The following is a 26,323-nucleotide window of genomic DNA, read 5'->3' as shown; positions in this document are numbered from 1 at the left end:
CACACCAGTGCCTTGCGCTAAGAGCCCAGCCTAGAACATTGATAAACTCTGTTTAAGCACACACCTGCCCTGCCAACCCTCATTGCATATGGGGCAGTGGGCCAGGCCAGGAAGACTTTGGTTCCATCACTATAAAAGTGCTCTCTCTGTGAGTCACCCTGCTCCCCTGCCCCTCCCCACTCAGCTCAGGCTCTGCTAGCACGTACAGACCGTAGGCACCACCACCAGGGTATTCACTTCCCAGTCTGCAAGCGGCATGGCTCCCCCTTGTCCAGGCTGGCTTTCCCTCTTGTCCCTAGCCAGGGCCCCCATCTTTCTGCTGTTGCTCCTCCTGTTTCTGGTCCCCTCGCACCCCTACAGCGTGTTGGGAAATGAAAGGGATTCATCTGAAGAGGAGGGAGATCCCCATGGGGCAACGGATGTACCCCAAGAGGAGAAGCCAACTGGAGAAGGGGAGCTTTCCAGTGAAGGAGACACACCTGGACAGGATGAGCCATCCAAGGAGGAGGTCCCATCCAGGGAGGAGGTCCTGCCCAGAAAGGAGGATCCACCCATTGTTGAAGATTCCTCAGTCCCTGAAGGTAGTCTTGGGACCCACAAGAACATCCCAGAAAAGAAAGGTTAGTTTTCCTTCGTCTCTTTCTGCCTCCCAGCCACTCCTTTGTCTCATCCCCTCCCCCAGGAGCTAAACCCAGAGTCCAAGTATTTAATCCCTCCTTTCACTCTGCACAGGATGAGAAAGGGAGGAAAGAATGGGAGTGAAAAGAGTAGAGACTGCTTTATGTTGGGGTAGGGGGAAATGGCACAAAGGGAAGAGAGGGGGAGGGAAGGAGAGGATGAGGGAAAGGGGCTTGGGGCTTTGCTGTTTTATCTAGAAACCATATCTTCCGCAAGAAATGGTACACCTTTGTTTCCCTCAATAACTTTTTCTTTCTCAATTCATCACAGAGAGAGAAAAGGGAGGGGGGGAAGGAGGAAGGAAAGAAGAAAGAGAAGAAAGAAAGAAGAAATGAAAGGGAGGGAGAGAGAAAGAAGGTGGGAAAAAGAGAAGAGAGAAAGGAAAGGAGAAAATGGGAAAGCTTGAACTGGGAAGGGTTGGAGGGGAGCAGATGAAGTAAGGCAGAAGAGGGAGAAGAAATGAGAAAGGAAGGGGAAGAGAAGGAGGGGATAAAGGAACAAAAACTAAGGAAAAGATAAAGTGAGGAATATGGGAGGGAAGAGGTTAGGGGAAAGTGAGGAGGTGAGAAAAGAAAAGAGAGATGGGCAGCTAGGTGGCACAGTTGATAGAGCACCAGCCCTAGAGTCAAGAAGACCTGAGTTCAAATCCAGCCTCAGACACATGCTACTCACTAACTGTATGACCCTGGGCAAGTCACTTAACCCTGATTGTCTCAAAAAAAAAAAAAAAAGAGGGAAGGGAAGAAAAAGAAAGAAAGAAGGTGAGGAAAGAGAAAGAAGAGATAAAGAGAAAAAAGAGAAGGAAAGACAGGAAGAAAAAAGAGATAGATGATAGAGAGATAGAAAAAGTCTTTATTAAATGCTTACTATGTGCCTGGGACTGTGCTAAGAGCTGGTGATACAAGTACAAGCCAACAAGAGAATTCCTACCATTATGGAGCTTATATTCTAGAGGGCAAGAACAGCATAAAAGGGAATTGCAAAGTGGGGTAGTACAGCATGGTAAGGAGATATGTGAATTGTGGGGTATCCCTGAAGGCCTAGTTTTGTTAGATAGCCAGGGAACCCAGGGTAAGGGAAAGGAGATAAGGAAAAGGAAAAGAAAGAGAAAAGCGAGAGATGAGGGGAGGAAAGAGGAGAAGAGGAACAGAGGAATAGTAATGAGATGGGAAGAGGAGAAAGGGAAAGAAGAGAACAGAAAAAGGGGAGATAGGAAAGAAAGAAAAGAAAGGAGAGAGGTGATGACAAAGACAAAAGGGAACAAAAGAAAAGAAAAAGAGAAAGAAGGCAAGGATCCTCTCCCTTTTGCCTTTGTAGTCCATCACCCAGCATGGTGCCTGGCAAGTAGCTGATAAAAAAAATGCCTGTTGATTGATTTTAAAAGGAAGGAAAGAGAAAGAAAGAGAGAAAATGAAGAAAGAGAAAAAGGAATGAGCATTGAAATGGATTGACTAAGGTCACACGGTTAGTGGAAAAATGGAGATCAGAATTTAAATGTACAAATCCCCTTTGTAGTAGTAATAGGAAGAAAGTATTTACATAATGCTTTAAGTCTTACAAAACACTTCAGTTTCCTCATACTGGAGTTCCCTACAGATAACATCACAGAACCAGTCTCCAACTGAGCCTCTCAGCAATCCTGGTACTACCAGCATTATTGCTTCAATGATGAGGAAGATGAAGCTCAGAATGGCTAAGGGTCCCAGAGCTAGAAATTGTTAAGAGGCAAGATTGGAAAATAGGTTTTCCTAACTCCAAACCCAGGGCTAAGTCATGCCGCCTCACAAGAAGAGGGAGTAACATGAACAAAAATGGGAGAGAGAGTGGATATGGAAAGCAGAGGGTTGGTAAAGAAGGTGAGGATGAGGCAAGCTGCTTCATCAGCACTGAGCCATACATTGTTGGCCATGGGGGAACCAATGTCCTCATTCCCATTTTTGTAGATGATGACCACCAGCACTGGAGCTATACAGGTGAGATGTCTTCTAACACCCGCCCCCTTTCCCCTTCCAACATCCCCACCTTCAGTCATTCCTGAGACTCCATGGATCCTCGGGCTTTAAACTGATTATCAGCCCTTCTCTCATTCCAGCCTGGCAGCTGCCCCTATTCCTAAGCAACCCTGAGCCCCCACCACCTCCCATCTTCGTTTCCTCCTTTTCTCACTCCCATCGTTCCTTGTCTCCTTTTCATCCCTCATTGCTTCCTCTCTCCTCTGTCCACTTTTCTTGCCTTTCTCTCCTTTATCCTATTCTTTCTCATATCGCCTTTCTTCCTTCTCTTCTCTCTCTTAAGCCCGTCCAACATCCAATACCTGAGCCAAATAACCTGACCTCGCTCCTTCCAACTTGAGCCAATCACCCCGACCTTTGGCCCCCTAAACTTCTAGACCCTATCACTCCTCTCCCTTTCTGGCCCCGTCCTCATGCCCCACCCCCCTTTTCCTGACCCTCACTGTCCCTGTCCGCCACTTCTCCCTGATCTCCACCTACCCACCCGGGCGCCTCTTGGCCCCGTCCCCAGGCGGCCCCCTCTGGTCCCGCGTCTCCCGAGCCTGCGGGGGACACCTTCAGTCGCCAGTGGACATCCGGCCGGACTCCACCTATTTCAGGCCTGACCTGGTGCCTCCCCAGCTCCACGACTTCTACATCTCCCCAGATCAGCCTCTCAAGCTGCAGAACAACGGTCACACAGGTAAGACAAAATAGGACGCTGCCCTGGGAGGGCGGGGCTGAAGGGGAGGAGCCATGGCCAAGGGTGGGGTTCTGGAGGAGGGAGGGAGAGGTGCGAGGGTACTGGTGCGTGGCCACGGAAGGCATGGACCTAGAGCCAGGAGATGAGGTCTCAGGGAGTCCCAGATGCTCCTCTCCACTTTATCCTCCCCTCTCTTCCCCAGTGCAGCTAACACTGCCCCCGGGATTGTGGATGACATTGGGCCAGGGGACAGAGTACCGGGCCCTGCAGTTACATCTGCACTGGGGGGCACCTGGGGTACCTGGCTCAGAGCATACTGTCAGTAGTCACCGGTTTCCAGCTGAGGTGAGCAGTAGGTTGAAGTCAGCGGTGGGGGTTGGGGTTAGTGGTGGCAGACCATGGGAGGTTTGGTTTGGGGTTTTGGGGTCAAATGTCAGTTCTCATTCTAGATTCATGTAGTTCACCTCAACACCCAATATGATACGGTCAAAGAAGCTTTGGGACAGCCTGGGGGCCTAGCTGTGCTGGCTGCCTTCCTTCAGGTACTGACCCCGGGAATACTGTGTCTGTAAGACCTTGACCCTGGAGCCTGCAATCTCCATACCCTATTACCCAGTAACCCTTCATCTGTGCATTCTGTGACACAGGATGCATGATCCTCAGGGACAATCCAGATCCTTCATCCCCAGAACTCTCATACTCAGTCTTCCCTCTTCCAAAACCCTCATTCCCTTGATGCCAAGATTCACAACCCTTTGCCTGAGATTTCCAGTTTCTGCACCCTCTTGAACACTCCAATCTTTTCCCATTCTCTTGGGAATCTGGTCTGTAAGTGCCCTTCCCCCTTCCCTCCAACCTCAGTAACTTTCAGGAGGAAAAGCCTGGGGAGATGGAGGGAAGGGCATTGGATGGAAGTTCTACTGGGGCCCCTCTTCCATCAGGCCCCACCCCCACCCCGGTCTCCCTCATGGATCCAAGTTTTGTGTCCCAATGTGTGTCTCCCCCTAAGGAGGGCCCAGAGGAGAATGATGCCTATGAACAGCTACTGTCACGTCTTGGGGCAATTGATGACGAAGGTTAGTTTGTGCCTTTGTCCATTTTCTCACTCCTGTCTTCATAGGACAATTCTTAGAGAGCCTGTTTTCTGAGGGGAGAGATGTGGTCCCTTCCCTGAAGGGGCTCAGGTAATAGTTTAGACACTACAAAATTAGTGGTAGTTTCATTACTTTAACATTAAGGAAGACAGGAAAGAGATACCTACCAATAAATAAGTACAAAGAAGCAGCATGGTATGGGGCATGGAGTATTGTGGAATCAGAAAGACCTGGTTTAAACCCTCTCTCGATTTCTACTAGATGTGTGACCATGGAGATTCACTACCTCTCTGCCTCAGTTTCCTCATCTGTAAAATGAAGGGGTTCCACTAAATTGCCTTTACTCCTAGTTCTAAATCTGTGATACTCCAGGGCTTTATTCAAACCAAATAAACAGTAAAATCTCATAGTAAGTTTTAAATTTTCTGAGTTGCTAAGGGTTTAATTTCCTTAAGCACCACAATTAAAAAATTATCCATGTTGGGTGGATAGCTTTCTAATATGTATTGCATACTTTCTGGTCCTCTTAAACAGATGGTACAAACAGAATATATCCTTATCTTGATGACTGAGTCAACATTTATTTTAGACCAGGCCTGTGATTTTTATTGGCATAAGGACCTCCTTTTTCTAGGACAGATCAGCACCTGCTTTTTATTCTTACAAAGTTCCTTGGGAGCACTGAGATATTAAGTGAATTGCCCCTACGTACAGCCAGTATATGTCTGAGGCCAAAGACTTGAACCCAAGGTCTTTCTGACTATAAAGTCAGCTTTCTATCTACCCTGTCATTATCCCTCCTATGGTCATCATTAGGAAGACTAATTGTACCATGCTTGGATGCCTTGAGGGTCTGTTGAGATAGAGATAGGGTTGACTGCTCATGCTTAATTTGGGGACCTGGGAGATAAAAAGCAGCAACACCTCTGGTTGTGCTTTTTAAAGTGATTCTAGGGGCAGCTAGGTGGTGTGGTGGATAGAGCACCAGCCCTGAAGTCAGGAGGACCTGAGTTCAAATGTGACTTCAGACCAAACACTTGACACTTACTAGCTGTGTGACCTTGGGCAAATCACTTAACCCCAAATGCCTAAAAAAAATAAAGTGATTCTGAAAAGAAAAATGATTCTGTCTGCCTCTGATGGCTCCATGCTGCCAGGGTACCAGCTTTCCCTGCTGTCTGCTTGGCTGTTTTTAGGACCCCCTATTCCCACTTCTAATTTGTTGCTACTTAGAACAACCATATACCGAGTTTATTAGGATTGTGCATAAAATAAGAATAAATAGGTTCATACAGAGGGTGTCTGTGTGGGTGGCTGTCCTGTACATGGGCTTTATTGCATAAATCTTCAAATATCTAATTTGATTACTGAGAGATCTTTTTCCCCCGTATAGTGAGGGTTTCTTGTGTCTTTAAATGCTAAAAATGATCCAGAGTAAAGAAGAGATCAGAACTGGGTAGGGTTAATCAAGAAACAATTCTGGTAGGAGGCATGGGGTAAAGATTTCTAGACCTGGATTTTGGAGAGATCTGAGTTCAAATCCCCCCTCTGCAACTTACTATCTGTGTGACAATGAACAAGTCAATTAGATTCTCTGAGCCTCAGTTTTCCCTACTGTAGAATGGGAATAACTTTATTTATAGATAGTAGCTCAGTTGTGAGGATCAAATGAGATCATATATGGAAGCATTAAATTAGTATTATCATACTCAGAAGGGGAATGTCTGGTGTAGGATGAGATTCTGAGGCTCCCTGGTACAGAGAGACAGAGAGACAGAGTCAAACTCAAGAAAGACCTGAGAAAATGGAGGGAGGGCCAAACTTCCCATGATGATCTCCTGTGAGTGACCGCTCCTTCCTTTTGGACAGATTCAGAGACGTGGATCCCAGGGCTAGATATATCTGCGCTCCTGCCTCAAAACCTTCACCGATATTTCCGTTATAAAGGGTCTCTGACTACACCCCCCTGCTCCCAGGGGGTCATCTGGACAGTGTTCAACCAGACGGTGCTTTTGAGTACTGAGCAGGTGTGTCTGTAGGAGAGCATGGAGCCGTGGCCAGAAGAGGGGGAGGCATGGGAGAGGGGCAGGGAACATGTACGTAGGAGAAAGGGGAAAGAGTACATCAGGCCTAAGGTGAAAAACTGGGATATCTGTGGGGGGGCAGCAATGGAAGAGGTGAAGAGGAGATAGAGGAGGAACGGGCAGTGTGGTGGGGAGATAATGCAGGTATCTGGGCGCAGGGAGTGTTACTGTTAGGCTCATGACGCAGTGAGTACCATTGAGGGTCTCTGGACATGGGGACTAGGGGTGTTGTTGGAGAGTGAGACTTCCCATCTCCCCTTAGTTCCTGTGTTTGAGCCCTCTCCTGTGACCCACCTCATGACCTATGACTCTTGACCAAATCATTCCGTCCTTTCCCACCTACCCTATTCCTGTCACCACCAGCTCCAGATTCTAACTGAATCCCTGCGGGGCCCTATGGGCTCCCGGCTCCAACGGAACTTCAGGTTAACCCAGCCTCTGAATGGGAGAATGATTGAGGCCTCCTTCCCTACTACCATTGCCAGCAACATGCCACGGCACCCTAGAGGCCCAACTGCTGAGCCAGGTACAGCCCCATTCCCTGCATCTGTGGATTCCTGGGTCCCAGAATCTTAGCTTCAGGCTCTGACTTTGCCATCTCCCTTCTCCCTCCCATTCAGTGCATGTGAGCTCCTGCCTGAGTGTTGGTAAGTTTTGGACAGAAAAAACCTTTCTTCCCCCTAAGCCCTAAGGATCCCCTGTGGGCTTCCTCTGGGGCCTTCTTAGATGGCTGTGGCAGTAACATTGGTCAAGAAAATGGTCCATTTTGCCCTTTTTACCCTCCTCTGCTATCCCCATCTTTGACCTAATCAGGAATCCTACAACTAGCCCCCAGTTTATCCCTACTACTACCCCCAATCCAGTGACCTCTAAAGCACACATACTCTGATACTTCCTAAGGGTGTGTGTGTGTGTTTTCTGTTGGGGTAGAGGATTGGAGATAGGAAGGGATGACAAGGAAGAATTTAAATACAAAAGGAAAAGTTGAAGTTCCCCAGATTTCATGGGAAAGGTTAGGGTGTCCATGGATCACCTGGTGCCAGTTTAGAGCTCTGAGGGACCTCAGAACCATTTGACAGATGGGAAAACTGAGGCCCACAGAGCTTAAATAACTTGCCCAGGGTCTGATAGGTTGCAAGCCTCAAGGGTAGAATTTGAACCTAGATTCTGACTTCAGACATAGGGCTCTTTCCACTGTATTGTACTGTTAAGTGTTAATTTTGCTCTTCCTTCCCCTTGATTCCACCCCTCCATCACCATTTCCTGCCCCCATGCACACGTATGACCCTTCTTGCTCCATTATCCATACAGCTGAAAATCCTGCCCTTTTAGTTTAGTTTGTTGTTTTCTTGGGGGTTTGGTTTTTTTTTGTAGACTCTATAGGTAATTCTTCATAGGAGACCATGGTACATAGATTAGGTTGTTAGTTGCACCAAAGGCTTGAATAGGATTAATTTGCTTTGCATGGAAAAGACCCAATCTACAATGACCTTTTTTCACCTAAGCAGCCTCCTTCTCTCTTGTATCCATCACTCCCACCCCCAACATTTCTTTCCTACAGGTGACATCCTGGCACTGGTCTTTGGACTTCTCTTTGCTGTCACAAGTGTGGCCTTCCTTCTATATGTGAAGTGTCAGAAGAGGTAAAGATGATATCATTTTTTAAGTTAGAAGGAATTTTAAGGTCATGTAGCACAACCCCCTCAGTTTACAAATGAGGAAACTGAGCCCCCAAAAGAGGAAAAGTGCCCATCATTACACAGCTCCTGTGAATATTATCTTACATCCCCTGAAATCAAATTTCTCTTTTCTTATTTCACTCAGCACCTCTGACCTCCTGCTCTGTTCCTTATAACTCCATCCCTTTACTGTATACATTGTTTAATTCTCATCCTGTATATACATTCTGGACAACTCTAAAGTTTCCTCTCCTTATCCACCATTCCCTGACCCCAGGGCCTTTGCCATCTAAATTCAGCTGATCCCAGAACCCCTTGGGCCATTTCAAGAGAACATGCAAATTCCCTGAAAACGGAGCACTGGTTATATTGGCTTATGATTAGCATTTGACCCTGACCCCCTCTGTTTCCTAGGCCCAGGAGTGTTGCCAAAGAGAATATCATCTACCACCCTACAGAGATGACAGAGACAGCCACCTAGCTGAGGCTGCAGATTGAGAGATTGATGACAGAGTCCCAGAGAGCTAGGGGTGGGGATGGGCTCTTCCCCGGCCACTTCCCCTGCAAGCCCCCTATATTTTTTTAATAAATGTTTCTAACAAAATACCCCAAAGTCTCATGTTATCATCCAGCTTTGGAGGAGGGGAGAAGGGGGTTGATTCATAGTCATTAAGTAGCTGCTACTTGTCTCTGGGAAGACACAGAGGAGGGAGATTCTACTGAAAGAAATCTTCCTAACAAAAAGGGAGTCAGGCTAATAAGAGTAATAGCTAACATTTACACATTGACTTAGAGCTTACAACGTGGCTTAAGTATATTTGATCCTCACAACAATCGAGTAAGTCCTGTTATTATCCTTGTTTTATGGAAAAGAGAATTAAGGATGAGAGTGGTCTCAATGACTCATCTGGGGTCACCTAGATAGTAATTGTCGGAGGTAGGGTTCGAACTGAACTCTTCTAAGTGCTAAATCCTATGATCCACATTTTAGACATCTACCTGAATGGGTTCCTCTCTCTATAACACCCACTGCTAGATGATCTGCAAGCTCCCTTTCAATTCTAAGGTTCTTTGTTTCTATGGTTTCATTGACCTCGTCCTGCCTTGGGGAGCTAGTGTTCTGAAGAGGAGATTTAACCCCAGCCCTCTAGGATTTCTTGGGTGTGTTGGGTAGGGAGAAGGAGAGACGTGGTCTTGATTTCTGGAGGAGACTAAGTTGACTACATCAATAAAAAACCAGAAGTGATAGTAATTAATTCAGGAAGATACCAGGAACTGAACCAAGTAAGCTTGGTGAAGATAAGGGGAAGATGGTGGACATCACTTCATGAAAGAATCATGGGTGGCGTATTTTTTTTCTCCTTTTCCCCTGATTTGGTATGAATCTGTTTAGTTTCTTACCTTTTCAAATCTTGCTTTCCAGTTCAGTTTCCTGCCTATGACTGGCCTCGAATCCCTCAGTGGGTTGTGGTCCTCTCTCTCCCCCACCCTCCCTGGTATTCGATGTCTAGGGCAAGAGGGAAGTCCCAGGAAGATCAAAGACTAATGTGGCTGTAGACCTCATTGTTGAGAATGCAACCTGAAATTCTCTTGGCTTTACCTGGTTGCTTCTCCTGCAGACTGGGAGTTTCCTTCCCAGACAAAGGTTCCAGGTCCTCTTTCCCCCACAACTTCCAGTGAAAGGCATAGCTAGCCAGTGACCAAGATCCTCTGGGTTTGTGAAGCAGTCAGGGTATACAATGAGGTTCTGCCCTCTTGTGCCCACATCTGGGCAAGGCAAACCTCCTGGAGAGCCTTTGAAATCTCCCCTTCCTCCTAAATGGTGGCCCCTTCCCATTGTAATCAGGAGAGGGGAAGGGGAAGGGAAAGAGAATCCCAGAAGGACTTGACTCAGGTGTTGCTAGAAAAACCATTCAGGTGTCTTTGTTCCAAGTTCCAGAACTCTTTCTAACAACCCTTCCCTCTTTCCCTATCAAGAAATAGCACATGCTGGTTGAGATGGTGGTTTTAATGGGTCTGAAGTGCAGGGAAGAGTGCCCTGAGCAGGGAGGGAAGGAGTGAGGGAAGGAAGGGAGGGTAAGGGTGGGGGCAGCCAGGTCCACCTTGGCTGGGCTGGGCTGGGCTGGGCTGGGGTCTCACAGGTTGTTGAGTTCCAGCAGCGTCTGGTCCAGTGTCTGGTGAATTTCTACGTTCTCCTCCTTGGCACTGGCCAAGGTCTCTGTGAAGGGGGTGAGGAGAATGGCAGACACACAGGGAGAGACACAAGGGAGTATGAGGGCAACATGGTAGTGATGGGGTGAGGGCATGGGATACATGGATTGGAGATGAACGTAGGAGGACATAGAAGGCAAATACGGGGGTAACAGGACATATAGCAACAGATGCAGGGGAGGTACGGAGAAGGAAGCATGCATGACACATCGAGGCAGGAAGTGGAAACACAAAGGTGACACGGTGGAGATGGAGAAGACACACAGATGGACAGATAAGATGGGGTGGGGTCACGGGAGATGGGATGATGGAGACAGGAAAGTGAAATAGGAACAGAGACACAGACGATTTAGTTAGTCACCTCAGACACCAATGCCACCCCACCCTATATGTAAGGGTTGGAGAAGAGAGTTGTGAAGTGTTTTATGTACTTAAGTTCCTGAAAAAGGAAACTGAATCAGTTTAAAAAGACAGAGACAGGGACAGGTTCAAAAGCAAAAAATGGATCTTCAGAATGAGGAAAAGCTTATCCCTTTAGCATTCCGAGAGACTGCCTCACCCATCCCTTCCAGGATAGCACCTCCCTCTTGCACACTTAATTCATTACCTTGGGCTTCAGGCAAGGTTATGACTATGTCCATTGGGTAAGTGTGAGTGCACAAGAGTGCTCTGTGGGAGGGTTGGGGTGATGCTGGAGTGGGTCATGAAAGTGCTCCCTGAGATCATATGGGACAGTGAATCATGCAGGTATTAGGGGGTCAGTGATATCCGTGCAAATCATGGTTAAATGGAAGGTGACAGAGGTATTCCATGGTAGGTACTGGGGTTAGTAGGGAACATAGTGGTGCTCTGTGAATCTTTAATCAGTTTAGGTCATAGGGATACAATGGGAAGTTTAGAGGGGTGCTTGGTATGGAGAATTATAAGGGTCAGTAGGGGTCACAAGGAGTGCTCACAGTGGACACATGGACTATCATGCCAGAGGTGATGGTGAGAAAAACGTGGTGCAGTCCAAGTTGAAAGTTTATTAAATAGCAGATGTAGATGGATGGACAGTGAATGGCAGGTGGGGGTGGGAGTGGGGGGCAAAGGTGGTTCTGGCCAGATTCCCCCAGCCCTAGCCTGGCTTTTTGTGCAAGGTCAGCAGCTTTGACTCCTCCTGCTCCACCTCCCCATGAGAATGGAAAGAAGATGAGAAAAGAGGGATAGAGTAGAGAGAGGGCCAGGTCCAGGGATTTGGGGCTCAGGTCTTAGAGGGAGGTGATGTCATTGAGGGCGTTGTCCAGCTCTTCACTGATGGCCTTGTACTTCATCTTCTGGGCATAGACCTCATCTGGGGTGTATAGGAGGGAGTCAGGGTCGGGGTAGGGTAGGGTGTTGGTGGAGGGATAGAGAAGGTGAGATAAGGAAGGGGTGGGAAGATGTACAGGAAAGGAGGAGGAGAGGAAAAGAGTGGGTAAAGGAAAGAGAAAAAAAAAATGAAAGTCAGAGCCAGAGAAAGATAGACAGGCCAGAAAATAGTCTGGAAAATTAGAGTTCTGGTCTAGAACTCCTTCTTCCCCATCCCCAAACTCCCAGTTCTTCAAATCTGTACCTAAATTGGTCTTTCTCCCTTCATCTGTCTGCTAAGGGTCTTCTGCTCCACTCGGGTAGCTTCGTTATGTGTGTGTTTTTTGTTTTGGTTTTTTTTTCATAGTATCATCTCAATCTCAAAGACCATGGATGTGGTACTCCATTCTTACTGGTGAAGATCAATGCCCCAATGGAGAGTCCCATACCAATGGGCTTTAGGACTAGGGTTACAATAGGGAATATGTGGGGTGGGGGGGGCAGGTACATGGGGGAAGAAAGTTGGGTTCTAGATGTTTACAAAAAATTGGATATTCTGCATTATTTAATTTATATTTAAAAGTTTCCAGAAGAAGAAAAGGTCAAAATTCCTTGAAAAGTCATTTGGGTCTTACCAAGTGCCAATATTGTTCAGCAGAAACCCAGGGGCATTACAACATAGGGGCTACTACTCTCTCTAAAGGAATGAGAGCCCAATAGCCAAATAGGATATCCCAACAGAGCAGGGTTTCTTTACTTGGGTCCATGAATTGTAAAAAATATATATATTTTGACAACTATTTCATTTTTATTGAAATCCTATATATTTTATGTTATGCCTTTAAAAGCATTATTCTGAGAAGGGAGCCATAGGCTTCACCAGACTGCCAAGGGGGTCCATGAGAGAGAAAAGTTTAAGCCCCTCACCTCACTTTCTAACAAAGGAACACTATCACGGGGTCAGATCTAGAGTCCAAAGGCACCTCAAAGGCCCTGGAGTCCAATCTTCCTCCTCATTTTAGAGTCGAGGAGCCCCCGAGGGAGACTTGGCTAAGGTCATACAACCAGGAAGCCTCTGACTCCGGATCCAGTGTCCTTGCCACCCTACCATGATCATTCGGTGGTAGTTAATATTAAGTTTTAGTTTCAGTTGTGAGCTAAGTAGGGAGTGGCTTTTTTTCCTGCTTCCAAGGGATTGGAGAGCTGGCAGGCTACACACCAGGGGAGAACAGCCTTTGAATCAGAAATAGGATTTTAAAATTCATATGTTGTTATAGCTGGAAGGGACTTCCTAGGGAATAGCTCAAACCCCTTATTTTTACACACAGGGAAACAAGTTCAGAGAGGTAAAGTGATTGTTCAAGGTCACACAGTGAATTAATGGCAGAGTTAGGTTTCCAACTAAAGCCTTTGGACTCGAGTGATCTCTTTCCACTTAGCTTAGAGTAATTAATCACTAATCACTCGTTAACTTGGGAGCCAGCAGCTATAAAAAAGAAAAGCTTCGAGAGTCATAAAGGCCAAAGCTTGTCCTGCGGCCCGGAGGCAGGTTTTGTTTTTTTTTTTTTTTTTGAAAGTTAAAAGGACTTAGAATAAAAAGGAAAGTGAAGGTTTATCTAAATGATTGTTGATATCTAAGCTAAGGCAAGTACCAGCATGTACCTGGATATTTGTGTTTCTTTAAGTTTTGTTCTAAGTAGTAGTTTTCTTTTAGAGTCGAAGTACAGGCACTGGGAATTAGTGTTTCCTCCAAGTGTTTTATTTTTGATAAAGGGGCTTTATCTTGTATATCTCTACCCCTATACCTCAAATTGGTGTGAGGGTGACCCTGGATTCTTACAGGATAAGCCAGGGCAGTACAAACTCTGGTCATCTTACCCAAGCTAGAGAGGGTTCTAATGAATTAGTGTCTAAAGGAGAAATGGGGTTGGAACACAAGGTTCTTGGAGGTGGGTTCCCCTTTACCTTCCAGATCATCAATGGTTTTCTCCAGCTTTGCCACAGATCTCTCAGCGAACTCTGCCCGGGTCTCAGCCTTGGTGGGGAAGAGAATTGGGGGAGAGGGGTCAGACACTCTGAGGGAGCCCTTCTTTTTTCCTCTGCCTCACTCCCAGGCTGTGCCCCAGGGGTCTATTACTGCATGCAGTGGGGCTAAAGATGGTGTCATGGGTTTGAGGAGGTGAGTAGGGGAAGGTTGGGGGGGAGGGGAGGAGGGAGCTCTCACCTCCTTCAGTTTATCTCCCAGCAGTTTAATCTCCTCTTCATATTTGTCTTCTTTGGTGGAATACTTTGGGGTAACACAAAAATACTCAGTTTCTGTTCCATCTCCTGAGAGGCCTCTTATTCTTTCACTGACCCACCACAGGCTATTTCTCTTGCCCCCTGTCCATCATTCCAGGACACACAGTATACCTTCTTCAGCGACTCCTACTGGCCTGATTCACCCATCCCCTTCTCCCTGGGCCCAACTCCATCTACGGAGGCGGGCTGTGACTCCATTGTCCCCATCTCCCATCTCCAGTCCTCCTCTTTATGCTGTTACTTCCCCTGCCCTATCTTTAATCTCTCTTGTCCTTACCCTTACCCCCTCACTTCCTTCTAGTCTTCACCATTTCATCCTTAAACAACCCATTCTCACTGCCCCCATCCTTGATGCCCTCTCCCCCCCCCTCTACCTTGTCGGCTTGGGCCTCCAGGGATTTCAGGTTGTTGGTAACAATTTTCAGTTCCTCCTCTAGGTCCCCACATTTACTGTACAGGAGTGGGGATGTGAAGGAGCAGAGGAGACAGGGGGAGACCGATGAGGGGTCAGCACAAAGGAAAGTGATGGGGGCAGGGTGGAGAGAAGAAAAACAGGAGAAGACGGGATTGTGAGAAGGGGATTCAGGATAACGGGAGTGGAGGGGAGATTGTGGGGAGAAAAGAACAAGACTATGAGAGCAAGAGGGCAGATAGAACTGTCGTATCAACCCTAACTCAACCACCCCATCCGTCCTGATTCCCCCACGCGGGTGGCAGCGCAGCCTGAGGTCCAGGAGTGGTGAGCAGTGAGGCAGTGGCAAGGATGCAAAGAAAGCCCAGAGTGACTGCCCAGCCAACCCCACAGGCTGCTACCTCCTCCTCCGAAGCTATCAGGGACTTGAGGGCCTGGTCCATAGTTCGGAGCTCTTCTTCCAGCTGCCGGGCCCGGCTGGGGGGCCATGGTGGGGCAGGGAAGCAGGTGAGTGTATGGGGAGAGGGACAGGACAGAAGCTATCACTGAGGGCTCCCCAGCCTGTAATATGGAGTCCCAGGGACCCCCCCACCCCAATCCTGGATCCTTGTTCCATCACTCCTGGAGCCCCTCACATCCCTTTACCCACAGAGGTGAGCCCCTCCCCCCACCTCCCTCGTCCCCCATGAATGCCCTTACTTTGGACATCCATCTCCTCATCTCTCTCCTGGCTCCCTCCTCACCTCTCAGCCACTTCTGCTCTCTCCTCTGAGCGCTCCAGCTCCCCCTCTAGGATCACCAGCTTCCGGGCCACCTGAGGGACAGGGTAGGGGACCCAGGCTATATCTGGAGGTGTCATGGGGATGTCGGGGTGGTTTAGAAGGACTGGGGTGGGCGTGGGGTCCGAATGGAGGAAGGACTGGTGGAGACTAGGAATTGTGGGGAAGAGCTGGGCTAGCATTGAGGGAACCTGGGAGGCCCTGGGGGTGCTGGGGAGCATCGGGAGGCCTTTACCTCCTCGTATTTTCTGTCGGAATCCTCTGCAATGTGTTTGGCTTCCTTTAGTTGCATTTCCTGCAACTCCATTTTCTCCTCGTCCTTCATGGCCCGGTTCTCAATGACCTTCATTCCTCTGAACAGAGGAGGAGAGAAAAAGAAGGGATCGATGTTGGGAGAAGGCCACTGGCCTTTCCTCAGGCCAGTGGGCCCCCTCCCCTAAAAATTCAAAGGGCCACTGACCTCTCGCTCTCATCCGCTGCTTTCTCTGCTTCCTCCAACTTCTGAAGAGCTGTGGCCAGACGTTCCTGGGCCCTGTCCAACTCTTCCTCTACCAGCTGGATACGCCGGTTCAGGGAGGCCACATCTGCTTCAGCCTAGAAGAGGTAAGAGGTTACAGGTTAGGGACACCATGCCCATGGCCAGTTGGGGTCTGAGGTCACAGGATCTCAGTTCATTCCCTCCCCCAAAGTCTTGGCCAAATATACTCGTGGGCCTGGCCAGAAGGAACCCAAGATTTCCATTCCTCAATCTGGGACACAGACCTCCTTTATGCTACTGGGAATAGGCAATGGTGGGGTCTGATCTGAGGACCAAGGGAACACAAAGCTACTGTCCTTACACCCATTTCCTGTTTCCTCTCCATGACCTACTGTAGCTTGGATGTTCTTTATGGACACAGGATTGCTGGAGTGTGGTGGGGATGGGGACCTTGACTTTGAAATTTGACACCCAAAGCCTCAGGGTAACTTGTCCTGGGCCGCAGAAACTTCTGACTTTGAACTTTGAGACCCTAGGCTAGGCAGACCCTAAAGAATACATTTTGTGATGGGGGTGAACACCCAGAGACCCTAACCTGCCCCACCTCTCTGACTGACCCCTCCCCATTTCTACTTGTCCCAGGAGAAGAGACTGAGTGAGCCCTCCCTCTGTCCAGGAAACCTCAGGGCAGAGCAGGGACTTCCCATTTTCTCATGACATCATTGATACCAGATAAATTCTCTCTCTTAAGTAACTTGTAGCCACCAGAATATTTCAGCCCAATGGAGAAACCCAGAGAATCTGAAAACTCAGAGACAGAGGGAGAAATACTAAGACAGTGAGATAGAGAAAGATGCAGATTCTGAGGTAGACAGAAACTTTCAGATGGTGGCAGAGACCTTGTGATATTGTGAAAGAGAATGACAAAGCAATCCTGAGATAGAGATGCTGAGAAGAATAACCCACATTTGTATAGAGCTTTAAGGTCTACAAAGTGATTTCCTCACAACATTATGAGGTAAGTATATCTCTTTTACAGTAGAGGAAACAGACTCGGAATTGCCTTCGTCACAGTGCCTGTAAAAAGTCAGAGGTGGGACTGGAACCTAGGTCCTTGGTCAAAGGGCCAGGAGCCACCAAGATATCAAGATAGGCAGAGACAGAAACACAGAGATATTGCCATAGCACCAAAAAGAGAGACACTGAGACAAAGAGATACTTGAGATAGAGACAAAGAGATATTAAGGAATTGAGAAAGAGAGACACGGTCACTGAGAGAAGCAGGAATGGGCAGTGAAATACTGAGCAAAAACAGAAGCAGACATAAACGATGGGAGAGACAGAGACAGAGAGACAGAGACATAGAGAGAAAGAATAAGCTAGGCTAGGGCAGGACAGGAAAGACAGAAAGGTTCAAAAGAAGGAAGAGGCACCAAGAGGTGACCACTTGGCAGGAAGAACAGGCTGGCTCTCAGTCAATATCATCCATCCAAGTCCATATGATATTTAGATTTCATCTTCTCCTGTCCCTCCATTTAACAGCCAGGGCCCTCTCTGGTTTTTACTTTCAAAGTGTACAGATTGGCTTTGATAGTTTTTGTTGCTTTATAATCCCCAATTCATCCCCACCTATGAGCCCAGTACCAACCAACCTTCCACTGCTCCTGCTAGTGTGAAAGGGGGAGATCTGGAAGCAGCCCTTATATCCTCCAACCTGTGAATCCTGAAAGGTCTCCTCTCTTCTGCCATTTCTCTCAAGTCTCTCAACACCCCTGCCTCCATGTACCTCTCATTTCATTTTTTTCCATTAATTTATTTATTTTTAGTTTTCAACATTCACTTCCACAAGATTTTGAGTTCCAAATTTTCTCCCCATCTCACCCCTTCCCCAACTCCAAGATGGCATTCATGCTGAATACTCCTTTTCCTAATCTGCCCTCCCTTCTATCACCTATCGCTTCTCTTATCCCCTTCCCCTTCTATTTTCCTATAAGGCAGGATAGATTTTTATATCCCATTGCCTGTATATCTTATTTCCCAGTTGCATGTGAAAACAATTTTTAACACTCTCATTTCATTCAAGGGACGGGGCAATTCGGGGAAATTGGAGGCAAGGAAATGATTCTCTGGGAAGGGACTCTCTGGAAGCAGATACTTTCTTGGAAGGATACTCTCTCTGGGAAACCAGGGAGTCCTCAGACCACTATCTACCCCTGAAACGCATGGGAATAATCTCAATCCCATTAGCCTGTTTCACTTTGTTCCTCCCAGCCCGCACTATGTCCTCTCCAGGTCCCACCCCCTCACCCCAGCTCCTTAGGTTTCCAGGCTAGCCTCCAGTACAGGGTCCAGGGTTATTTATAGGGTGTCAGATGGCTGAGGGGTCGTCTCCCCCCATCCCCCCACCCAGCAGCTGCAGGTCAGTCCCTTCCCTAGTGGTCCAAGCTTGATATGGAACCAAGGGTGTAGGCTGGGGGAGGGGTTTGAAAAGTGGTTGAAGGGGACAGGGAATAGAATATTGAGGGATTTCAGAGTATAAGTAATAATTAGCAATAAATTAAAACCATTAATAATAGCAGTAATAATAGGATTAGCAATCTCTGGCTCACGTTAATAATAGTAGTCGGCACTAATATAGTGCTTTAAGGTTTACAATGTACAATATCTCATTTGATTCTCTAATGAGCTAGCTACTGTATTCTGAATTTTACAGATCAGGAAACCGAGGCTCAGAGAGATTGAGTGACTTCCCTATGGTCTCAATGCTAATTAAATGTCAAAGGAAAGGTTTGAACCCAAGTCTCTCCCGACTCCAAATATAGCTATACCATTGTACACCAATGTATACAAGGATTTTAATGTACATTATCTCATCTGAACTTCATGACTGCCCAGAGGGAAGGCAGGGCAGAAGCTATTGTATTCATCCCTAGAAAAACCAAGGCTTGGGGAAGTTAATTGCCTTACCTAAAGTCACCTTGCAAGTTTGTTTCAGTCTTTTAACTCATAGTCCAGCGCCCTCACCTTTATACTATAATGGGAGATCTCTGTTAGGCAGGGATATTGGTGGAGTGGGGTTGGGGCAAGGCTGGCCAAGTTGGCTACCTTGGCACCCATGGGTCCTGTGTCCCGATGCCCTGGGCCCTGGCAAGGCCACGGAGCTGACAACTTAATGAGGGTAAATGAGGAAGGGAGCACGAGCCCACTGAAGGGCAGGGACAGAACCCTAGATCAATGTCACTACCCCTGGCAGCAGGCAGCCAGAGCCAGGGGTCAAGGCCAGGGAATTTCTAGTGGCCCCTCAGGGGCTGTCACTCACTCATGTAACTTGACCCAGAACTTGATCCTTTGATCCCTGGTACACCCTCCCCCTTCCTTCCAGTCTCTATCTCTGGGTTTGTTCCTATCTCCTTAAGCTCCTCTTTCCCTGCCCTCTACCCCGATCCACCCCATATTCCTGTCTTCCTTCAGTGTTCAGTCATATTCTCCATTATGCATTGGATATGATCTGTGGCAGTGGTTTACCCTTAATTTCAGATAACCTGTCCAATTGCTCCCTTACTCTAATGCAAATAATCCAAAGCAGACTGTGGCTCTTGGGGAGAGTCTGGGGAGAGCCCTGCATTCTCTTCCTCCCTAGACTGACTGACCTGTAGCCCCTGCTCTTTGCTTGCTTCACACACATACTCACATCAGTGGCTTTTTTCTCCGCCTGCTCCAGTTTCTCCTGGGCATCTTTCACAGACTCGGAGTACTTTTCCACCTCATCCTCTGTACCCTTAAGCTTCTTCTGGAGTCCCTGCTGTTCTTCTTCTAGCTGGGGATAGAGAAATCTCCATCAGGTTGGGTGGGGCAGCAGGATCAAGGCATAGGAAAGAGTGAGTTTGAGAAGGGGGGGGTGTTGTCAGTTTAGGGGATTTAGAGTGGCTTAAGGAGGTGAGAGACATCATAGAGTCCTGGAAAGGTCAGGGATTCTAGATAAGATTGAATCCAGAGGTGGAAAAGCTGAAGACTTGGGGCTACATGTGGTCTTCTAGGTCGTCAAGTGCAATTTATTCTGTGAAGTTTGGATTCAGTCAAAGGGTTGCACTTGAAGACCTAGAGGGCCACATGTGGTCTTGAGGCCAAAGGTTCTCCCCTCTTGATCTAATCCAAACCCCCCAATTTACAAATGAGGAAACTGAGGTTGAGAGGGTCTCTAGACTTGGCAGAATGGTGAATGATGTTGGAGAATAAGGATAGCTTTATGGGATGTGTTATAACAGCATGATGGTGAGCATAGAGATTAGGAGGTATGGACAAGGAAGAAGGTTTTAGGCCTTGGGGTGTGTACATATGGTACAATAGGAGGTCTCAGGTTGGGTGGGTAAGATATGACAGGGAGTAGAAAGAGGTATAGGAGTAGGGGAATGGAGATCTTGGAGGTAGGGCAGGAAAATGAATGAATTGTTTCAGGTAAGTCAGTAAACCTGGGGTACTTATCCTACTTCAAAGATAATGCCATTGTGAAGGGGGTGAAGTGAAGATTTGGGGAGTCATCTACAGTTTAGGGATGGTGATGAGGATTAGAAATGAAAAACAAAGAGGGAAGTGTGTGTGTGTGTGTGTGTGTGTGTGTGTGTGTGTGTGTGTGTAGTGGGTGGGTATCTGGGTATCTGTAGGGTATCTGGGATTCCCAGATGGGATCCTGAGAAAACTGGGAGGCAATTTGGAAGTCTGAATGGAAGGATTGGGGGCCCACATCAAGCATCCTGGATGTGGAGAGATGAATTCCAGGGTAATTTGGTGAGGGTTAGGTCTGCAGGAGGGGGCTGAGAGAGCCTAGGATGGAGTATTTGGAGAGGGAATTGGGGGCTCAAGACAGGCTGAGGTGCTATAGGTTTGAGGGCGCACAGTCCAGAGTTTCGGGGCCCCACCTGCTTGCAGCGGTCTTCTGCTTGTTTCTTGTCGGCTTCTGCTTGCTCGGCTCTGTCAATGGCATTCTCCTTATCAAGTTTTAGCATCTGCATCTTCTTCTTGATGGCGTCCATGGCTGCGGCTGGGAGTGGGCTGGAGAGGCTGAGCTAGGGCAAATGGGCTGTTCGGACCGGGGTCGGAACGGGCCGGGCAGACGACTGACTGTATGGACCAGGAGGCACTGAGACGTCCCAGCCCAGAGCCACCGCCTAAAAGGCGGGGAGGGACCGGGCGGAGCCGGGGACCCGGGACCCTCCCCCACGAGCCGCCCGAACCTTGTAGGGGCAGAAGCAAGATCTGGGCAGAAGGGGGAGGGGCAGAAACGAGGTGTGCGTGGGGGAGTAGGGGGAGGGAAGCAGGCTGTAGGGACTTTACCTCTTAGGCCCCTACCTTCACAGCTGCCCTTCTGGATCACCCCAAACTTCTCTGACACAACTGCCCCCACCCTTAGTCCTTCCCTGGCCCCGCCCATTGTGAATGACCTGGGCTGAAAGCTTGAGGTCTGGAGCTGTGACCCTGACCCTCGAGGAGGCTAGGCATGGGGAGAAGTGGAGGCTGGGAGAAGCCCCCAGGAACAGGACAGTATGCTCCCAATATGGGCAGGGGGGGGCCGGGGTCTTGAAGGAAAAAGCACCAAGGGTCAGGGGTCCGGGCTGAGTGACACCGGGCAGCTGCCGCCTGAGGCCCCTGGGGCTATTTCGGGGCGTGAGCTCACGGCAGCTGGCGGGGGGCAGTCACTCCCCCCCATCCCCCTACCCCCGCCCTCGGCTTGCAGCAGTCGCTACCCTTAATTTAGATATTATCGCTAAATCCACCCCGGATAGAATGTCTCTTGGGAAGCTGTTAGGGACGAGCAGCTCTTATTCCTAGCCTCTGCTCTCCACGTGCCTCAGTTTCCCCCTTGAGTTTGGTATTCTGCTGAGAACGAGAGAAGAGCAAGGAGCAGGAGGGCAGCTGCGTAGAGCTGAAACCGCAAACCTCCGTTACTTCCCTTGGCTCACCTCTCTTTTTTGGGACGGGGCGGGAATGCCTCTGCCAAGGATCTTAAGGCGAAACTGAGGGCAAGAGGGGCGCGAGGCAAACACAGGGGGTTGAAATCCGGCTGGGCAACATGGACACGCGAGGCGTCCAGCGGGGGCGTGTGATGCCAGCCTGAGAACCAGTGCCCTTCCCGCCCAGACCCCAGGCTGCTGGCACGACTCTCGCGACGGATCCTTCTCGGTGACAGTCCGGCTTTCCCAGACCTCCCAATTAATGGCCCCTCAAGCGGGACCACAGTAGTCCTCCCATTCCTCTGCTGCCTTCCCTTCCCCCTTCCCTCACTTTTCCTCCCCTCCTCCCCCTGGCACTGGGATACACCCCTCCCCCCACGTGCCCCGCATTTTTTCCACGATGCTTCGGGCTGCAGGAGCCCTTCACCCCAGTTCCGAATCGGTGATTTCCAGGAGCCGAAGTTCCACCTTGGGTTTCTGTCCCTGGAGACTGTCATAGGGCGGGATCGCCCCACTCTGGTCTCAGGCCCCCCCACTCCTTCTCTTCATCCCCTCCTCCTCTCCATCCCACTCTCTCCAGCTTATTCCCCCGCCTCCCCTCCCTCCCATTCTCTCCGCCTCTCCAGCTTCGCAGGCCAACTTTGCTCTGAAATTTCTTTTCGGCCCTTTTTTGGGTTCATTTTCCGCGGAGAGGCGGGGCCAGGCTAGGAAGGAACAGGGGAGGTGCTAGTACCAGGGAGTCTCCTCTACGCCCCTCTCCCCATCTCTGCTCTTACTCTAGCGAATAGGCGAGATCTCGGAGCAACCCCTCGGAAAGAGGGAAAGCATCTTCGGGAGCTAGCCTGGATTGGAGCCGGGGGTGGGGTTGGCCATTTGATCTTCCCATGAATTAGGCTAGGAGACCCTTCAGGGACCAGGGCTTTGGTGGGGGCCCACGGGGAAACCAATCGTGGTCTAGAGTTTCAGAAGTCGGGGCGGGGGCGAGAGGAAAAGCTGCTTTTATGTATTTTTAGTCATAATCCCAAGGATGATGAGGAAAGAGAGGATGGCGGGATTCAAAACAACTAAGCAAGGTGGGGAGGAGGGGGCTGGAGAAAGTCAGTGCAAGCTCAAGTCCCAGGGCTCTGGGAGTGAGAAGACATTTAAGGTTTGGAGTTGGCGACCTGACAATGGGGATCCATGGGAGGGGAAATACACTGAAGATACAAGGTCTAGGTCTTTCCCAGAAGTCACTACTGACTTCTACTACCTCTGTAGAAGAAAGCCGAAACGCCCAAGAGGGAGACATCAGCCAGCCGACAGCCCATCCTGCCATGGGGGTGGAGGGGTAGGATGTGGCAAACCAAAGATTCCATGATTAGTGAGATGCTGAAAGTCTGTGTGTAGGTTCATGGTGTGAATACATAGTTTGTGTATGGGGGTGAGAAGCAGTTGAGGGACACAGGACTAAGTGCTGATGTGGCCCAGCCTCTAGGAGGTAGATACTTGACCTTGATTTCTTAATTACAGTTACTGGGACTGGTTTGCATAGGAAAGAAAATGTTGTTGATCAGAACAAACCAAGCTTTTCTCTTACATCTTGCCTTCTCCTATCTCTGCCTTTGCTTAGACAGCCCCCATGCTTAGAATAGACTCCACTTTCCAACCCTCCCCAACATCTTCATGTCACATTCTCCAGCCCACTTTCCCTGCCTCCCACCCAGTTTAAATCGATCTCTCCCTTCAGATCTCTCCTTCAAATTTCTCCTGACATGTCTATAACTATAAAAAGTCTATAACGTTTAACCTTATGTCATTACTTTGGTACAAATCATGTTCCCTTGCCTTCCCCGTTAGACCTCTTGATGGCAGAAATCCTTTATAAAAGATCTGAGATTTAGGATTGGAAGGGACCTTAAACATCATCTAGTGCCGCCTCTTCATTACATAGATTAGAAAATTTAAGCCCAGAAAGGCTAAGTGAGATTTTCATTACACAATTAGTAAATATCTAAGGTATGATTTAAAGTCAGCTCTTCCCAATGCCAAGTCAGGGAATTACTTGACTGTACCTTATATTAATCTTTCAATTGAAAATGCCTAACTTGGTGTCTTGTACTTAAAAGGTGCTTAAAATTGTTGAAGGAAACTGAAGAGAGGGTCTAGGTGGGTTATTTCTGATTGGGGAATACTTGACCCATATCAATATCCCCATTCCTCAAGCTCTTTGTTGCTGCCTCCCATTCTCCTCTGGGCCTGGGTCATCCCCTCCAAAGATCACTCAAGTCCTCAGTCTGCAGAGATCATACTGGTTTTCCCTCTACCTCTACCTCACCTCTTTAAATCATTCAATAGGTATTTATTCCACACCTACTATGTGCTATGTTCTGGGGGCTACTTAGACACCTCTCCTAGAGGTAGCTGGTGGCACAGAGGCACTGGGCCTGGAGTCAGGAAGATCTGAGTTCAAATCTAGCCTCAGACCCTTACTAACCAGTATGATCCTGGGCAAGTCACTGACACTCTGTTTGCCTCCATTTCCTCACTTGTAAAATAAATACACCTACCTCCCAGTGAGGATCAGAGGAGATAATATTTGTAAAAACAAAACAAAAAAAAAACCAAAACCTAGCACAGTACCTGGCACATAGTAGGTGCATATTTCCTTCCCTTTTCCATAAATGAACAAGACCTGGTCTACTCTTAAGGAACTTATTGTCCAGTAGGATAGATAAGGCATCACAGAAAAGAACTATACCAGAAGGCAGTGGGAATTAGGAGGGCAAAGGAATCTGGTTGGGTTTGGAACTGGAGGTGGGGAGGCTAAAGATAGCTTCATGAAAGAGGTAATATTTTATTTCAGCCTTGCAGAATGAGCAGGATCCCATAGGTAAAGATGAGGTTAAAAAATTCTGCTGAGGACATGAAAGGGAGAAACCCCAAAGAAACAGTGTTCAAAAACTTGGAGATGTCAAATTCCAGGGATGTAGTTAGTGATTTTCAGTCTGATCCTATATGACCTTGTCTGAAGTCTGTTCTTGCTCATGATTTTTAAAAGTGTAGCAACTGCTCTAGAGGCACTGTACTCCAATTAGGTTTTTTAATTTATAGGCTGGAGTCCCCAGGAAGTGTCTAACTACTTCTTCCCTCAAGGTTTTAGGAGTAATGCCACGGGGGTGAGGTTTCTAGTATTGTTATTCACATGCCCCACTGGTGTGCTTCTCCATTGTTCTCAGCCAGTGGCCTCAACAATCTTCTTAGCAAAGGTATTTACTAAATAGTATAGTAAAAACAATTGGTACAAAATAATTCCCTAGGGGCAGTTAGGTGGCTGCAGTGAATAGAGCACTGGCCCTAGATTCAGGAGGACCTGAGTTCAAATCCATCCTCAGACACATAACACTTACTAGCTGTGTGACCCTGGGCAAGTCACTTAACCCATTGCCTAGCCAAAAACAAAACAAAACAAAACAATTCCCTACAAGGTAATTGGGTGGACAAGAAGACTATAAAATATGGTGAAGAAGTCATTATAGAAAGTGGGAGTGTCCTGGAAGTAGATGGTTCAGCCTTTGAAAAATGGGATGTTTTTGAATGACTCTGGTAAAGTCAATTCCTAGGAATGGCAATGGAGAACAAGGTGCATCCTAACTAAGGAGTCAGGGGGATTAGGAGTAGAAGCCTCCATTGAAAACAGGTGTCAAGAAAATTGGAACACTAATGCATTGTTGGTGGAGTTGTGAAATAATCCAACCATTCTAGAGAGTAATCTGGAGAGCCCAAAGGGCTATAAAAATGTACATACCCTTTGACCCAGCAGTAGCACTTCTAGGGCTATATCCCAAAGAGATCATACAAATGGGAAAAGGACCCACATGTACAAAAATATTCATAGCAGCTCTTTTTGTGGTGGCAAAGAATTGGAAATTGAGAGGATGCCCATCAATTGGGAAATGGCTGAACAAGTTGTGGTATATGACTGAAATGGAATACTATTGTGCTATAAGAAATGATGAGCAGGTGGACTTCAGAAAAACCTAGAAAGACTTGTATGGTCTGATGCAGAGCGAAGTGAACAGAACCGGGAGAACCTTGTACACAGCAACAGCAACATTGTGCAATGACTAATATTGATAGACTTAACCCTTCTCAGCAATACAAGGATCTAAGATATCTCCAAAGGCCTCATGATGGAAAATGCTATCCATATCCAAAGAAAGAACTATGGAGTTTGAATGCAGATCAAAGCATACTATTTGCTATTTTTTTCCTTTTGTTGTGTTTTGTTTCCTCTTTCTGGTGGGTCCTCCTATTGGTTCTAATTCTTACTTACAGCACCACTAATGTGAAAATATGTTTAATAGGAATGCATATGTATAGCCTATATCAGGTTGCTCGCAGTTTTGGGGAGGGAGGTGGGGAGAGAGGGAGAGAAAAATTTAAAACTCAAAAGCTTGTGGAAGTGATTGTTGATAATTCAAAATAAATCAATTAAAAAAAAAGAAAATAGGTGTGAAGGAAGAGGCACAAATTTGGTTGTCCACTTTCTCCATTCCTATTCTGCTGAATAGTGTTAAATCATGTTGACTGGAAGTATATATATATACATTCATATACATATACATATACATATACATATACATATACATATACATAT

At 47.7% G+C, this 26,323-nt stretch overlaps 2 protein-coding genes across 7 annotated transcripts; one reads left to right on the top strand and one right to left on the bottom strand.

Moving 5' to 3' along the window:
- The first annotated feature begins 230 nt into the window (after positions 1 to 230).
- On the top strand, positions 231 to 8,835 carry CA9 (carbonic anhydrase 9). 3 transcript variants are annotated; one of them, XM_027839422.1, is made up of 11 exons: positions 231 to 620; positions 2,622 to 2,651; positions 3,202 to 3,372; positions 3,575 to 3,717; positions 3,822 to 3,914; positions 4,382 to 4,448; positions 6,336 to 6,493; positions 6,914 to 7,076; positions 7,171 to 7,197; positions 8,112 to 8,193; positions 8,644 to 8,835. In XM_027839422.1, exons 1-11 carry the CDS (start codon positions 257 to 259, stop codon positions 8,708 to 8,710), a joined length of 1,365 nt encoding a protein of 454 aa, XP_027695223.1. In that variant the 5' UTR covers positions 231 to 256; the 3' UTR covers positions 8,711 to 8,835. The 3 variants fall into 3 exon arrangements, with proteins under 3 accessions (XP_027695223.1, XP_027695224.1, XP_027695225.1); XM_027839424.1 differs by having other exon boundaries at positions 445 to 620; positions 3,580 to 3,717; XM_027839423.1 differs by lacking the exon at positions 7,171 to 7,197.
- A 1,384-nt stretch (positions 8,836 to 10,219) lies between these two features.
- On the bottom strand, positions 10,220 to 20,896 carry TPM2 (tropomyosin 2). 4 transcript variants are annotated; one of them, XM_027839431.1, is made up of 9 exons: positions 20,656 to 20,895; positions 19,431 to 19,556; positions 15,722 to 15,855; positions 15,497 to 15,614; positions 15,226 to 15,296; positions 14,884 to 14,959; positions 13,994 to 14,056; positions 13,735 to 13,804; positions 10,220 to 10,447 (listed from the first exon to the last, which is right to left on the bottom strand). In XM_027839431.1, exons 1-9 carry the CDS (start codon positions 20,767 to 20,769, stop codon positions 10,365 to 10,367), a joined length of 855 nt encoding a protein of 284 aa, XP_027695232.1. In that variant the 5' UTR covers positions 20,770 to 20,895; the 3' UTR covers positions 10,220 to 10,364. The 4 variants fall into 4 exon arrangements, with proteins under 4 accessions (XP_027695232.1, XP_027695233.1, XP_027695234.1 ...); XM_027839432.1 differs by lacking the exon at positions 14,884 to 14,959 and adding an exon at positions 14,445 to 14,520; XM_027839433.1 differs by lacking the exons at positions 10,220 to 10,447; positions 14,884 to 14,959 and adding exons at positions 11,498 to 11,773; positions 14,445 to 14,520 and having other exon boundaries at positions 20,656 to 20,896.
- Between the last annotated feature and the right edge of the window lie 5,427 nt (positions 20,897 to 26,323).

The sequence above is a fragment of the Vombatus ursinus genome, unplaced genomic scaffold, assembly GCF_900497805.2.
Source record: "Vombatus ursinus unplaced genomic scaffold, bare-nosed wombat genome assembly UNPS02014832.1, whole genome shotgun sequence".
Taxonomy (NCBI): Eukaryota; Metazoa; Chordata; class Mammalia; order Diprotodontia; family Vombatidae; genus Vombatus; species Vombatus ursinus.
This window is presented reverse-complemented; position numbering and strand designations above follow the sequence as displayed.

Bases quoted from the DNA above. Each gene is read 5' to 3' on its own strand.
- TPM2 (XM_027839433.1), bottom strand. From the start codon at position 20,769: ATGGACGCCATCAAGAAGAAGATGCAGATGCTAAAACTTGATAAGGAG. The intron at 19,557-20,655 runs GTGGGGCCCCGA...CTCTATCCCCAG, and splicing joins CAGAAGACCGCTGCAAGCAG to CTAGAAGAAGAACAGCAGGG. The intron at 14,521-15,225 runs GTGAGGAGGGAG...ACTCCTGTACAG, and splicing joins AGAGCAGAAGTGGCTGAGAG to TAAATGTGGGGACCTAGAGG.
- CA9 (XM_027839422.1), top strand. From the start codon at position 257: ATGGCTCCCCCTTGTCCAGGCTGGCTTTCCCTCTTGTCCCTAGCCAGG. The intron at 4,449-6,335 runs GTTAGTTTGTGC...CCTTTTGGACAG, and splicing joins TGGGGCAATTGATGACGAAG to ATTCAGAGACGTGGATCCCA. The intron at 7,077-7,170 runs GTACAGCCCCAT...CCTCCCATTCAG, and splicing joins AGGCCCAACTGCTGAGCCAG to TGCATGTGAGCTCCTGCCTG.